Source organism: Oncorhynchus mykiss, chromosome 24 (assembly GCF_057628025.1).
Source record: "Oncorhynchus mykiss isolate SJ-2025 chromosome 24, ASM5762802v1, whole genome shotgun sequence".
NCBI lineage: Eukaryota > Metazoa > Chordata > Actinopteri > Salmoniformes > Salmonidae > Oncorhynchus > Oncorhynchus mykiss.
The window spans coordinates 12,781,041-12,797,176 of NC_143045.1; the positions used below are offsets into that span (position 1 = coordinate 12,781,041).

The 16,136-nt window shown below is 40.2% G+C and overlaps 1 protein-coding gene across 3 annotated transcripts in view; it reads left to right on the forward strand.

Annotated features, from left to right (window-relative positions):
- LOC110503754 (alpha-2-macroglobulin) overlaps positions 1 to 10,136 on the forward strand; it is a 32,777-nt gene extending 22,641 nt beyond the window's left edge. For all 3 annotated transcript variants that reach the window (XM_021582259.3, XM_036961978.2, XM_090218331.1), the window contains 10 exons: positions 84 to 158; positions 297 to 459; positions 2,552 to 2,742; positions 3,012 to 3,227; positions 3,407 to 3,531; positions 4,770 to 4,860; positions 5,002 to 5,070; positions 9,572 to 9,677; positions 9,783 to 9,836; positions 10,026 to 10,136. In XM_021582259.3, coding sequence (XP_021437934.2) covers positions 84 to 158; positions 297 to 459; positions 2,552 to 2,742; positions 3,012 to 3,227; positions 3,407 to 3,531; positions 4,770 to 4,860; positions 5,002 to 5,070; positions 9,572 to 9,677; positions 9,783 to 9,823 — 1,077 coding nt within the window. In that variant the 3' untranslated portion in view covers positions 9,824 to 9,836; positions 10,026 to 10,136. The remainder of the gene's footprint in view (positions 1 to 83; positions 159 to 296; positions 460 to 2,551; positions 2,743 to 3,011; positions 3,228 to 3,406; positions 3,532 to 4,769; positions 4,861 to 5,001; positions 5,071 to 9,571; positions 9,678 to 9,782; positions 9,837 to 10,025) is intronic.
- Positions 10,137 to 16,136: the final 6,000 nt, after the last annotated feature.

Below are 16,136 nucleotides of genomic sequence, written 5' to 3' on the forward strand. Positions count from 1 at the left end.
AGACCAGCCATGAAGTTGTGAATGATGCTTTCAACAGAATTGTAGTTTAATACACATTGTAGTATTTTGACATTGTTTTATAGGGTGGGGTGACGGATGAAGTCACACTGACGGCCTACATCACTGCTTCAATGCTGGAGCTCAACATGTCAGTGTCGGTAAGTAGCATCTCCACAAAATATTTTTTATCTGGAAATAGCCAAAGAAATAAGCATAAGAATAGGTATTACCGTTAGCAGATCTGAGACCAGGCTAACATGTCTCTTAATGTGCTGCTCTGTTATTTTGTGCTCCAGGATCCTGTTTTGTACGGCAGTTTGTCTTGCCTGAAGAACTCCACCAGTGATTTGTCCAACACCTACACTACTGCTCTGCTGGCCTACACCTTTACCCTGGCAGGGGACATGGAGACCCGGGCCCAGCTTCTGCAGCACCTGGACACGGTCGCAATACGAGAGAGTGAGACATATGCTTTTTTTGGGGGGGGGGGGGTAGATCAGCTTACAGATAGATTGTAGCTTCCATCAATGTAATTGTCTGCATTATTTCCAATCCCCTATATATTGTTTTGTAAATATATAAAGTACCAGTCAAAAGTTTGGACCCACATACTCATTCAAGGGGTTTTCTTTTTTTTGTTGTTATTTTCTACATTGTACAATAATAGTGAAGACGTCTTCAAAGCTGAGGAGTTCACTTCTAGTGGATCGTGTTGATACTAAGTAGAATGTAGAATATTAGTGAAGACATCAAAACTATGAAATAACACGTATGGAATCATGTAGTAACCAAAAAAGTGTTAAACAAATCTAAATATATTTTATATTTGAGATTCTTCAAAGTAGCCACCCTTTGCCTTCATGACAGCTTTGCACTCTTGGCATTCTCTCAACCAGCTTCATGAGGTAATCACCTGGAATGCATTTCAATTAACAGGAGTGCCTTGTTAAAAAGTACATTTGTGGAATTTCTTTCCTTAATGTGTAGTTGTTTTAATCAATTAGTATATTTGAGTTTAACCACAGTATTTGTTGTATCATATGTTCTGTCTATTCTGGTGGTTTAAACTGAAATTGCAAACAACTTTCTATGGCTTGTTTTAAAAATTGTGATATTTTGGAGATTTATTTCATTTTCAAATAACCGAAAGTGAGAGGTTGTAATCTGAATAAAGGGAATAGGCCATTATTGAACATGGGGTGAGACATCCTTACTAATCTGATAGAGAACCAGTTCGGAACAAAGTATAACTTTTGTATGACTGACTTTTACTGAGGATTGGCTTCCGTCTGGCCACTCTACCATAAAAGCCTGATTGGTCGAGTGCTGCAGAGATGGTTGCCTTTCAGAGTGACCATCGGTTTCTTGGTCACCTCCCTGACCAAGGCCCTTCTTCTCCTATTGCTCAGTTTGGCCGGGCAGCCAGCTCTAGGAAGGGTCTTGGTGGTTCCAAGCTTCTTCCATTTAAGAATGATGAAGGCCACTGTGTTCTTGGGGACCTTCAATGCTGCAGACATTTTTTTGGCACCCTTCCCCAGATCGGTGCCTCAACACAATCACGTCTTGGAGCTCTACAGACAATTCCTTCGACATCATGGCTTGGTTTTTGCTCTGACATGCACTGTCAACTTCGGGAACCTATTATAGACAAGTGTGTGTGCCTTTCCAAATCATGTTCAATCAATTGAATTTACCACTGGTGGAATACAATCAAGTTGTAGAAACATCTCAAGGACGGTCAATGGAAACAGAATGCATCTGAGCTCAATTTCGAGTCTCATAGAAAAGGGTCTGAATACATACATAAGGTATTTCTGTTTATTTTTAATAGATTTGCAAAAATGTCTAAACCTGTTTTCGCTTTGTCATTATGGGGTATTTTGTGTAGATTGCTGTAGTGTAACAACATTTGGAAAAAGTCAAGGGGTCTGAATACTTTCCGAAGCCAAAGTCTGGCTTGCCATTTCAAATAATATTGAATTTATTTTGCTAATAATTTTAAAGACAGGTCACTAGGTATAGGCAAGACCATAAGCAAATAGGTTAACTGGGATATGACTGAAGAGTTAATCAGGGTTATTTTTCCACAAATAGACAGGTATTTTCCTTTCCATGGTAGCAAGATCTTATCTATTTTTGCAAACTTTCTATAAACATTTATTGGAGTGAGAATTTCTTTCTTTCTGGATATGTATACCGAGTATAGGTTTTTTAGTGGTTACTGGAGGTTGATCTGAAGAATGAGTTCCACATCATCGTCAGACCATTTTATTGGTAAACTACCCAGTAATGTAAAAGTTGTATTTTTTTAGGGATGAAATATGTAATATAGTACACATAATTTGGTTGTAATCCCGAGAGGTTTGTGCTGTCTTGCCTTGATTGATATTACCTGGGCAATGGAGTAATCACAAAAGTGCAAACCATCCGCAAATCTGGCACATTAGTCTCAATTAAATTAGTATTTCAAAGAACTCAGGTGTCTGTCATATTCTGTATAATGATGAATAAGCTAGGCTCTGTCTCTCTCTGTGTGTTCCTCATCCCTCAGGGGGTCTCCTGCACTGGACTCAGACCTCCTCAGAGACCTCAGCCTCCCTGGCAGTGGAGATCAGCTCCTACGTTCTGCTGGCTTCCCTCAGTGCCTCCCATCTGTCTACCACTGACCTGGGCTATGCCTCCCACATCGTCAGGTGGCTGGTGAGACAGCAGAACGCCTACGGAGGCTTCTCTTCCACACAGGTATACTTCCAAAACACATTTGGTCCGAAATGGCAATCTGTGCTGTGCACTAGTAATGAGGCATTATTACCTTGATTTCACCACAGGCATGTATGTGCTTCTTGTCATGTCAAGCCATGTGAAACTAACTTCTGCTGAAATGGAGGCAATAAATTATCATGAATGGATATGAGAAATAGCAACTCTTGAACTGAACTAATGTTTAAATGAACATTTCTGTAAAATGGGATAGCTGATTTTGAACACATTTGTCTGTTGTTTGTGTTTAGGACACAGTGGTGGCCCTCCAGGCCCTGGCTCTCTACTCCACCAGGGTGTTCAGTAGAGAGGGCACCAGCACAGTGACAGTACAGTCTCCCAGTGGGGGACAGCACCTCTTCAATGTGAACCAAAACAACAAGCTTCTCTACCAGGAGAGTGCGCTGCAGGACACAGAAGGGAAGTACACGGTTGAAGTGAAGGGCAGTGCTTGTGCCTCAGTGCAGGTCAGTGAAGACACTCCTCCCAATCCTATTTGGCAAGATCTGATTTATATAGTCCAAACATTTAAGAAGCTTTGTCTGGCTTGATATCTAATTTATGAAAAGTTTAAAAAAATCAAGCTTGTAAAATGTATATTTTTAGACAACCTTGTTCCCCTGACCACTTCTTCCCTCTTTCCCAGGTGGCGCTCCACTACAACATCCCTACTCCTACTGACAGCACAACGCTCAGCATCCAGGTGAAGACAGAGGTGGACTGCAACAGCAACTCTTTGAGACCCAGAGTCACGCTGAACCTCGAGTCTCAGTAAGAATGAATGACACATTTGCGTTTACTGAAGCTTTATTTCAATCAGGTCATTGATGACACTTCAAAGTGTTATTATAGAGCATGTCTAAAAATGTTTTTGACCCAATTCTATTGGTGTTTTTATACCTACAGTGCCCTTCGTAATTATTGCGACTAAGAAACATGTTTTTCTTATTTTGGCTCTATAATCCAAAAGTGTGGATTTGAAGTCAGGGTATTTACAGCACTTTTTGTACATAGTCCACCTATTTTAGGACACCAAAAGTATTGGGACAAATTCACTTATGTGTATTAAAGTAGTAAAAAATGAAGTACTTGGTCACATATTCACTCTACAAATTCATTGGATGCATTTTCTGTTGGTTTCAGATTATTTTGTGCCCAATAGAAATGAATGGTAAATAATGTATTGTCATTTTGGAGTCACTTTTATTGGAAATAAGAATAGAACATGTTTCTAAAAACGTGCATATTAATGTGGATGCTACCATGATTACAGATAATCCTGAATGAATTGTGAATGATGATGAGTGAGACCGTTACAGACGCACAAATATCATACCCCCAAGACATGCTAACCTCTCACCATTACAATAACAGAAGAAAAAATGGGGGGGGGGGGGTGATATTTTAGCATCTGTAACTTTTGTGTCTGTAATATAGATGCGTTTAGAAAAAATATTATATTCTTATTTGTAATTAAAGTTACTCTAAAATGACACAATACATTTCTATTGGGCACAAAATAATATGGAACACAACCAAAACAAACAGCAAATGAATCCAACACATTTGTTGTGACAAGGTTGATGTAGTCATTATATGCTCTGAATATGGGACCAAATACTTAACTTTATACTACTTTAATACACATATGTACATTTATCCTAATAGCCTACATTTGGTCCCCTAAAATGGGGGGACTATGTAGAAAAAATGCTGTAATTTCCAAACGGTTCACCCGGTATGGATGCAAATACACTGAAATTAAAGATGACAGTCTGCACTTTAACCTCATAGTCATTGTTTGTTAAAAAAATGCTTCACTGTCCCAATAATTAGAGGGCACTATATGTATAGGTTATTTAATTTCTAGTTTGTACCTAACAGTAAGAAAACATATCAGGAAACCTGGTATTTGTATTGGTAAAATAATCAAAGTATCCATTCATTTGATTTTTACAAGCACTTGTCAAAATCAAACTTTGATGTCAGGGGCCTCTTTTCTTTCACAGATATTCTGGAAAGGAGCTGACCACCAATATGATTATTGTGGATTTGAAAATGCTGTCTGGATATGCTCCAGACCCAGACTCTTTGGAGAGGGTAAGTTTTTTTTTGTCATAACATACTTTTATGGTGTTACCTGTGGCCTTTTTCCATGTATTGTAGCTCTTGCCTCTTTCACATGAAAATGAACTTTGTTGTCAATGCAAGATGAATAACATGTATGGCATGTCTTCACAGCTGAGGAGGTCATTTCTAGTGGATCGTGTTGATACTGAAGATGACCATGTGTTAATGTACTTGACAGAGGTGAGACCAAAACCAAAATATCCATTCTATCAACTTTGCACAACTCTTAGGGCAGCATATGTCCATTGTTGTTGTCAAAATTGGTCAAGATCAGTAAATTTGGTTGTGAATTCTTTCACTTTGGAAATGTGATTGTTTTCAATTAAAATGGTCAATAAAATAATTGCTTCTTAGAAAATAGCAGATTCTCAAGCAAGAAAATACAGAGCAAGAAAGAGGTTAAACCTGCACAAAAAGTTTAATGTATTAGTTTTTGTTTTAGTGTATGTGTTCTCTCTCTCTTGGAAAATTTGGCAAGGATAGGAAAAAATCTAATATAAGGCAGCAAAATGTGCAAGGAGTGTGTAGACTTTCACTAGTGACTGTATATATATTTTGATGTACTTGTGGTGACATACAGTGCATTTGGAAAGTATTGACTTTTTCCACAGTTTATTACAGCCCTTTTTTTCCTACCCTATAATGACAAAGAGAAAACAAGTTTTTAGAAAATGTTGCTAATTTATTAAAAACTGAAATACCTTATTAACATAAGTATTCAGACCCTTTGCTCTGAGACTCAAAATTGGAGCTCAGGTGCATCCTGTTTCTATTGATTATCCTTGAGATGTTTCTACAACTTGATTGGAGTCCACTTGTGGTAAATTCAATTGATTGGACATGATTTGGAAAGGCACACACTTGTCTATAGTAGGTTCCGCAGTTGACAGTGCATGTCAGAGCAAAAACCAAGCCATGAGGTCGAAGGAATTGTCCATAGAGCTCCGAGACAGGATTGTGTTGACGCACCGATCTGGGGAAGGGTACCAAAAAATGTCTGCAGCATTGAAGGTCCCCAAGAACACAGTGACCTCCATCATTCTTAATTGGCCACCTGGCCAAACTGAGCAATCGAGGGAGTAGGGCCTTGGTCAGGGGGGTGACCAAAAAACCGATGGTGACTCTGAAAGAACGCCAGAGTTCCTCTGTGGAGATGGGAGAACCTTCTAGAAGGACAACCATCTCTGCAGCACTCCACCAATCAGGCTTTTATGGTAGTAGCCAGACAGAAGCCACTCCTCAGTAAAAGGCACATTTCAGCCCTCTTGGAGTTTGCCAAAAGGCACCTAAAGACTCTCAGACCATGAGAAACAAGATTCTTTGGTCTGATGACACCAAGATTGAACTGTTTGGCTAAGACTAAGAAGTCACTACAAAGTGATAATTATAACAATTGAAATGCTAATCCTTTGCACATGAATGCTCACTCATTCGGGAACAATTGCAATCAATATACAGTGCCTTGCGAAAGTATTCGGCCCCCTTGAACTTTGCGACCTTTTGCCACATTTCAGGCTTCAAACATAAAGATATAAAACTGTATTTTTTTGTGAAGAATCAACAACAAGTGGGACACAATCATGAAGTGGAACGACATTTATTGGATATTTCAAACTTTTTTAACAAATCAAAAACTGAAAAATTGGGCGTGCAAAATTATTCAGCCCCCTTAAGTTAATACTTTGTAGCGCCACCTTTTGCTGCGATTACAGCTGTAAGTCGCTTGGGGTATGTCTCTATCAGTTTTGCACATCGAGAGACTGACATTTTTTCCCATTCCTCCTTGCAAAACAGCTCGAGCTCAGTGAGGTTGGATGGAGAGCATTTTTGAACAGCAGTTTTCAGTTCTTTCCACAGATTCTCGATTGGATTCAGGTCTGGACTTTGACTTGGCCATTCTAACACCTGCATATGTTTATTTTTGAACCATTCCATTGTAGATTTTGCTTTATGTTTTGGATCATTGACTTGTTGGAAGACAAATCTCCATCCCAGTCTCAGGTCTTTTGCAGACTCCATCAGGTTTTCTTCCAGTATGGTCCTGTATTTGGCTCCATCCATCTTCCCATCAATTTTAACCATCTTCCCTGTCCCTGCTGAAGAAAAGCAGGCCCAAACCATGATGCTGCCACCACCATGTTTGACAGTGGGGATGGTGTGTTCAGCTGTGTTGCTTTTACGCCAAACATAACGTTTTGCATTGTTGCCAAAAAGTTCAATTTTGGTTTCATCTGACCAGAGCACCTTCTTCCACATGTTTGGTGTGTCTCCCAGGTGGCTTGTGGCAAACTTTAAACAACACTTTTTATGGATATCTTTAAGAAATGGCTTTCTTCTTGCCACTCTTCCATAAAGGCCAGATTTGTGCAATATACGACTGATTGTTGTCCTATGGACAGAGTCTCCCACCTCAGCTGTAGATCTCTGCAGTTCATCCAGAGTGATCATGGGCGTCTTGGCTGCATCTCTGATCAGTCTTCTCCTTGTATGAGCTGAAAGTTTAGAGGGACGGCCAGGTCTTGGTAGATTTGCAGTGGTCTGATACTCCTTCCATTTCAATATTATCGCTTGCACAGTGCTCCTTGGGATGTTTAAAGCTTGGGAAATATTTTTGTATCCAAATCCGGCTTTAAACTTCTTCACAACAGTATCTCGGACCTGCCTGGTGTGTTCCTTGTTCTTCATGATGCTCTCTGCGCTTTTAACGGACCTCTGAGACTATCACAGTGCAGGTGCATTTATACGGAGACTTGATTACACACAGGTGGATTGTATTTATCATCATTAGTCATTTAGGTCAACATTGGATCATTCAGAGATCCTCACTGAACTTCTGGAGCGAGTTTGCTGCAATGAAAGTAAAGGGGCTGAATAATTTTGCACGCCCAATTTTTCAGTTTTTGATTTGTTAAAAAAGTTTGAAATATCCAATAAGTGTCGTTCCACTTCATGATTGTGTCCCACTTGTTGTTGATTCTTCACAAAAAAATACAGTTTTATATCTTTATGTTTGAAGCCTGAAATGTGGCAAAAGGTCGCAAAGTTCAAGGGGGCCAAATACTTTTGCAAGGCACTGTATATATTTACGCTACGTGTGTCGTCTTGATCGCTGGTGAAAAGTGAATTTCTTTTGTAGAATTGTCCATCTCTCTCCCTCTCTCTCTTGTTTGTGGTTAGAGGGTATTGTTCAGAGTGACATTTGTTATAGAATGGATGTTTCGGCGGTTGTCGTTCTTCACGTTCAATGATACCGAATTCCTAGCTGCAGACAAGTAATTCAAATCAAAGACTTGTTCTTATTCTGTCGGTATCGATAGTCTAAGAGTTTAACCACGTGGTATGGTTAAAAGATTCAGCAATGGTCTACAACCTTTGTCCTCCTAATGGAGAAAAACATGGTCTGCAACCTTTAGCCATCTCGTAATTGAGGTAAGGTCGGTCTGCTGATCGAAAACCCGAGTGGGGTTTTTATTGGGAATGGCAGAAAAGGCTGTCCCAGGATGTCTGACCCTAACAGGGCTCAGGGGCGGTCCTCTGATTTAGTTCAAATCAAAAGGGAATTGTATTTTTCTTCATTTAAACAGTCCAAAATCATACAACACAATTATACAAACAGTATCATACTCACTCATTCATCTTATACAACAATTAGATGTAAACCTCATATCTGAGGCTATTATATAAACAGTGTTATGGTAATGTGGCCACACCGTCTCCCATGAGCTTTCCCAAGTTGTGACAAATGGACCAGTTCGTAGCTGGATTCTTCACCGATCTTTTATACTTTCTCCAGAACATGACATTTGTTCGTACCTCAAGTTCTGTGAGGTGGAAGGATTTCCTTTGTCCTCTATGAACGTTTACTCTCTCTCGACTATGTGTCCATGTGGAGATCCTCTCAGGAATTTACAACCTCTGACCACAGCAGCCTAGTTGAAGGAGGCAGGGAGAGGGGGATGGGGTTGCTATACCCAAAGAGGCCAACGTCATGACAAGTGGCTTTGGGACAAGTCTCTGAATGTCCTTGAGTTGCCCAGCCAGAGCCCGGACTTGAAGCCAATCAAACATATCTGGAGAGACTTGGTAATAGCTGTGCAGCCACACTCTCCATCCAACCTGACATAGCTTGAGAGGATCTGCAGAGAGGAACGGGAGAAACTCCCCAAATACAGGTGCGCCAAGCTTGTAGCGCCATACCCAAGAAGACTCAAGGCAGTAGTCGCTGTCAAAGGTGCTTCAACAAGTAAAGCGTCTGAATACACTTACACATTTATTCACATTAGTGTTTTCCCTGCCAAGATGTTTCCTTTCCTTTTAAAGTTTGTTTCTTAAATCCTTTGTTGTTGTAATGAATTCTTTACAGCCACTTTCATCATATTTTACATAACTTGCTCTTGAAACCTACTCCTGCATTCATCCCAGTTATCAGCAACAGAGCAATTACAACTGCAATAATACTGTCAATTAAAAAGTATATAACATAAACATGCAGTTGACATGGAGGCTATAGTGTAATGGAATGTTTTGCCATATGTGGTAGGTTTTGTGGGTAATACTATTAACACGCTGGGTGTCAAGTAGAGTGTTACTGAAACAGAAACTTCTGCTTAGAGCATTTCAATAATTGTGACCCAATATGTTTTTTTCGTGTTTAAAAATAAATAATTTAATCTCTTGACAGTTACCATCACTATTGCCTTTGAAACACACCCTGGACATCATACGGGAGCTCCCAGTACAAAATCTAAAGCCAGCGGTGGTCAAGATCTACGACTACTACCAGCCGAGTAAGTTTAAATCTAACCTTCCCCAATATGTATTTTTCCTTTTTAGTAACATTTGGTTACTTGTATTCATTTACTGAGACTTATCTGTCTTATGGTTTCATTCAGGTGACCAGGCAGAAACAGAATATGTCTTCCCTTGCAAGTAGGGGTTACAAACTGGTGAGCTATTTTAATTGTGAAAATATTGATGTTGAATTATTAGATTTAAAATAACTGATCCATATACTATACATGCATACTCTATACATTATTTAGTTTAACTATGTTGATATTCCTTCTACCAAAAGTTGGTCAGTTTGTTAAAGCATTCATTCCTTACATGTACAGTATATATTCACTCCTCTGCAGATGTAAGAAGAACATGACATTCACAGAAGTCACACCTGCAAACCTTGACATATCTTTCAAGATCAAAAGTAAAATATGTAACTGGAATTAAAGTTTTCCATTATAACCCTATTCTTGAGCATTTTTTCCAGACAGTTTTGTGACACTATGGCAAGCAAGTGCAGGCTCAGGAGACAAGGTGAATAGTGAAAGGCTTTGTGTAAGACAGTGGGTCTCATCCTGGGGTACCTGGCCTATCCACAGGGGGTACTTGGGAAGACTCATGGGCAGTGCAATATGTGATTGGTGATACAGTAAACACAAAAGTTTAGAACCACTGTAGTAGTAACAGAATCTACACACGAACGGTTTATGACCATGATTTACGACCTAAATGTTAAAGGTCACGTACACCAGGGGAGAATATCCAGAGGAGGAAGGGGAATTTCATACAAATAAAAATGGTAAAACATTACAAAAGTTATCCTGTTTAGATAAAATGTTACGAAATATATTCACGTCACCAAATAAGGTATTAAAACACACTGTTCTGCAATGAATGTCCACAGTAGCCTCAACAGGACAGCTTGCTTCCGTCCTCCTCTGGGTACACTGACTTCAATACAAAACCTTGGAGGCTCATTGTTCTCACCCCCTTCCATAGACTTACACCGTAATTATGACAACTTCCAGAGGACGTCCTCCAACCTATCAGAGCTCTTGCAGCAGGAACTGACATGTTGTCGACCCAACCAAAGGATCAGAGACTTAAAGAGAGAGAGAGACAATAGTTGAAAAGTTTTGAAGAAATTAACTTAATCAAATGAAGGAGAAGCAAGTAGGTTTCACTTACTTAGCAAGCAAATGCAGCTAGCTAGTATAGCCTACTCAAAACACCCTCAGAGGGATGCTATGGTAGCTAGCTGGCTATGACTATCCAACACAACACTGGAACTCTTCCAAGTCGAGGTAAGCTTTTGGTGTTACTAATTTATTGCCACTTGGGCGCACAGGTGTAACTGCTGAACTGATAACTGACTATACACTGTAAAGTTACTGCATGATTGTAGCGGGTTTACGAACACATTAGTTCTATTAGCTATGTTGACTATGACGTTACTTTAGCTAATATGGGGACAACGATGTAGGCTGTGTAGTGGTTATGACATGGTTTGACTTGGAAAGCTTTTTTCGCCTGGTCACATACAGCTGATCTGTTGTGTATTGAAATCTACAAACTAAGGGAAAAGGTGAGAGGAGAGCGCATAGATGCAAGAAGGAATATAACATGGCTGCTATGAATGTGAACTGTGTTCACACGTGACCAGGGGTTTATTCATTCCTCCGATTCTGTTGTAAAACATTTTTTAAACGAAAGCAAATGGAACGAAACTGGGATCAACATACCAAAACAGGGGATAAACATACCTGAATTTGTCCAATAGAAACTGTTTGCAGCTATTGGCCTAATGACTGTCTGTCCATGTGTCACTGTCAGTGTATGTAAACTTCTGACCCAGTGGGAATGTGATGAAAGAAATAAAAGCTGAAATAAATCATCCTCTCTAATATTATTCTGACATTTCACATTCTTAAAATAAAGTGGTCTTAACTGACCTAAGACAGGGAATTTCTACTAAGCTTAAATGTCAGGAATTGTGAAAAACTGAATTTACATACGCCTTAGCCAAATACATTTAAACTTCCGACTTCAACTGTACGTACATATACGTTATAGATATATATGTACATGTGTATGGTGGAGATAGAGGAGCAGGCGAATGTGTTTGGTGAAAAGTATATTTCTTTACTCAAGAATGTGAGTGTTGATTGATGTACTGTATATGTATATTCTAAACAAATGTGTGTGTGATTATGTGTCTAGTACACACTCAGGTTAAATATGTATGTATGTATTGGTTTGTGTAAGACCATTTGTATGTGTGGGTTTAAATATTAAAGTGTGAGAGTGTGAGGTAGCTGGGTCTGGGTGGGATAGCTCAGGGCTATGTGAGATAAGAGTGAGTAAAGTAAACAGACTTTTTAATTCACCTTTATTTAACCAAGTAGGCCAGTGCAACATGGCCAAGATAAAGCAAAGCAGTGTGACACAAACAACAGAGTTACACATGGGATAAACAAACGTAGAGTGAAAAACACACTAGAAAAATCTAGATTCAGTGTTTGCAAATGTAGTAAGATTAGGGAGGTAAGGCAATAAATAGGCCATACTGGTGAAATAATTTCAATTCAATTTAACATTAACACTGGAGTGATAGATGTGCAGAAGATGATGAGCAAGTAGAGATACTGGGTTGCAAAGAGCAACAAAGAAATAACAATATGGGGATGAGGTAGTTGGGTGGGCTATTTACAGATGGGCTGTGTACCGGTAAAATGATCGGTAAGCTGCTCTGACAGCTCATGCTTAAAGTTAGTGAGAGAGATGTGTCACGACCTGACCTTAGTATTCTTTGTTTTCTTTATTATTTTGGTTAGGTCAGGGTGTGACATGGGTGATGTATGTGTTTTTGTACTTTCTCGGGGATTTGTATGTTTATGGGGTTGTTTACTATCTAGGTGTTTTGTATGTCTATGGTTGCCTGGATTGGTTCTCAGAGGCAGCTGTTTATCGTTGTCTCTGATTGGGAACCGTATTTAGGCAGCCATATTCTTTGGGTAATTCGTGGGTTATTGTCTTTGTCTAGTTGCCTGTGTCTGAACTTTTGTATGATAGCTTCACGTTCGTTTTGTTATTTTGTATAGTTTGTTTTGTGTCCGTCTTTATTAAAAGTAACATGTATTCATATCACGCTGTGCCTTGGTCTCCTCCATTCAACGAACGTGACAAGATGTCTCTGGCTTCAGTGATTTTTGCAATTCGTTCCAGTCATTGGCAGCAGAGAACTGGAAGGAAAGACAGCCAAAGCAGGAGTTGGCTTTGGGGATGACCAGTGAAATTTACCTGCTGGAGCATGTGCTAGGGTGTTGCTATGGTGACCAGTGAGCTGAGATAAGGCGGGGCTTTACCTAGGAAAGACTTTTCAATGACCTGGAGCCAGTGGGTTTGGCAACAAATATGTAGTGAGGGCCAGCCAACGAGAGCATACAGGTTGCAATGGTGGGTAGTATATGGGGCTTTGGTGATGAAATGGATGGCACTGTGATAAACTACATCCAGTTTCCTGAGTAGAGTGTTGGGGGCTATTTTGTAAATGACATCGCCGAGGTCAAGGATCGTTAGGATAGTCAGTTTTACGAGGGTATGTTTGGTGGCATGAGTGAAGGAGGCTTTGTTGTGAAATAGGAAGCCGATTCTAGATTTAATTTTGGATTGGAGATGTGAGTCTGGAAGGAGAGTTTACAGTCTAACCAGACACCTAGGTATTTGTAGTTGTCCACATATTCTAGGTGTCACGAGGGACTGGGTGTGTGAGGTAAGAATCAGGCACAGAGAGTTCCAAAGGGAGAAGTGCACTTTAATCTGGCACCAAAATACAACGCCCAAAACACAGGGTACACGGTCCGGAGCACTAACACACCCAACGACACAACACGTAACACATAATTAATCCCGCACAAAACAAGGGTGGGTTTACTAGGCTTAAATTAAGGAAGCACATCAGGAAAACACAATTAGACACAGGTGCAAATAATAAGACAAAACAAACAGGAAAAGGGATCGGTGGCGACTAGTAGGCCGGTGACGACGACCGCCGAGCACCGTCCGAACAGGCAGGGGAGCCAACTTCGGGAGTCGTGACAGAACCCCCCCCCCGGCTCCCGCAGCGCGCCGCCACCGGCCTGGAGGGCGAGGCGCCGGGTGATCCGGGTGGAGGCGGTGGAAGTCTCTCAGGAGTGAAGGGTCCAGAATGTCCCCCACCGGTACCCAGCACCTCTCCTCCAGACCGCTGTGGTCAGAGAGACGTCGTAAATTCCTGAGGATCTCCTCATGGCCACACAGTACAGAGAGAGCAAATTTTCATAGAGAACAAAGGAATTTCTTCCACCTCACAGAACTTGAGGTACGAACAAATGTCATGTTCTGGAGAAAGTATAAAAGTATAACGCTAATAGCCTCAGATATGAGGTTTACATCTAATTGTTGTATAAGATGAATGAGTGAGTATGATACTGTTTGTAAAATTGTGTAATATGATTTTGGACTGTTTAATGAAGGAAAATACAATTCCCTTTTGATTTGAACTAAATCAGAGGACCGCCCCTGAGCCCAGTTAGGGTCTGGCATCCTGGGTCAGCCCTGTCTGCAATTCCGAATAAAACCCAACTTTGAGAAATTATCAACCAGACCATGTTTTTCTCCATTAGGAGAGGGCAAAGGTTGTAGACCATTGCTGAATCTTTTAACCATACCACGTGGTTAAACTCTTAGACTATCAATACCGACAGAATAAGAACAAGTCTTTGATATTAATTACTAGTCTGCAGCTAGGAATTCGGTATCATTGAACGTGAAGAACGACAACCGCCAAAACATCTATTCTATAACGAATGTCACTCTGAACAATACCCTCTAACCACAAACGAGAGAGAGGGGGAGAGAGATGGACAATTCTACAAAATAAATTAACTTTTCACCAGCGATCAAGACGACACACGTAGCGTAAATATATATATTGATTGCAATTGTTCCCGAATAAGAGAGCGTTCATGTGCAAAGGATTAGCATTTCAATTGTTATAATTATCACTCTGTAGTGACTTCTTAGTCAACCCCCACTTCCCCTTTTGTCTAACAATCTCCTATCATTTCTTGTAACCATATTTACTGTTTGTTTATGCATTTCTGTGAATTACTTAGTTCAATTATTTATTTATTACTAAGACAATTGATGTATGGATGACTCATAGTGAAGGCTGGGTTCGTGCAGATAACCAACAATTTACGACGTTTGGAATGAGACTAACGTGAGGTAAAGTAAATAATTTATTAATTCGAAGACTAATTGATCAGATAAAATATCTGAAAAGTTATTTTAGGAAATTATAACTTTGTAATCTGAATATTTTTCCTTGGTGCCCCGACTTCCTAGTTAATTACAGTTACATGATTAATAAGTTGATCGCGTAATACTAATTACAGAGAATCTTTGATAAATATAAAACTTCAATTAAATGATAGTAAAGACACGATACTTGATTAGGCCCATAAGCACGTGCGTACATAGGAGGTCCCGTAATGGGAAGAAATTTAATCTACTTTCATTCCTGAGTATACAGTGCATTTGAAAAGTATTCAGACCCCTTGACATTTGTCATTTTGTTACGTTATAGCCTTATTCTTAAATGTATTAAATGTTTTTTTTTCCCCCATCATCAATCGACACAGAATGGCCTATAATAACAAAGCAATAACAGGTTTTTAGAATTTTTTTGCAAATGTTTTTAAAATGAAAAACATTAACATAAGTATTCAGATCCTTTACTCAGAACTTTGTTGAAGCACCTTTGGCAGTGATTACAACCTCAAATCTTCTTGGTTATGTTGCTACAAGCTTGGCACACCTGTATTTGGTGAGTTTCTCCCATTCTCCTCTGCAGATCCCCTCAAGCTCTGCCAGGTTGGAAGGAGACTCAGAGACTTGTCCCGAAGCCACTCCTGCGTTGTCTTGGCTGTGTGCTTAGGGTCATTGTCCTGTTGGAAGGTGAACCGTCCCCATAGTCGGAGGTCTGAGCACACTGGAGCAGGTTTTCATCAAGGATCTCTCTCCATTTATCTTTCCCTCAATCCTGACTAGGCGCTTTGTCCCTGCTGCTGAAAAACTTCCCCACAGTATGATGCTGCCACCACCATGCTTCAACGTAAGGATGGTGCCATGTTTCCTCCAGACGTGACGCTTGGAATTCAGGCCAAGGAGTGCTGTAGAGATGGTTGTCCTTCTGGAAGGTATCTCCCATCTCCACAGACAAACTCCGGAGCTCTGTCAGATTGACCATCGGGTTCTTGGTCACCTCATTGACCAAAGCCCTTCTACCCCAATTGCTCAGTTTAGCCGGGCAGCCAGCTCTAGGAAGAGTCTTGGTGGTTCTAAACTTCTTCCATGTATTAAGAATGATGGGGACTTTCAATAATGCAGAAAATTTTTGGTACCCTTCCCCAGATCTTTGCCTC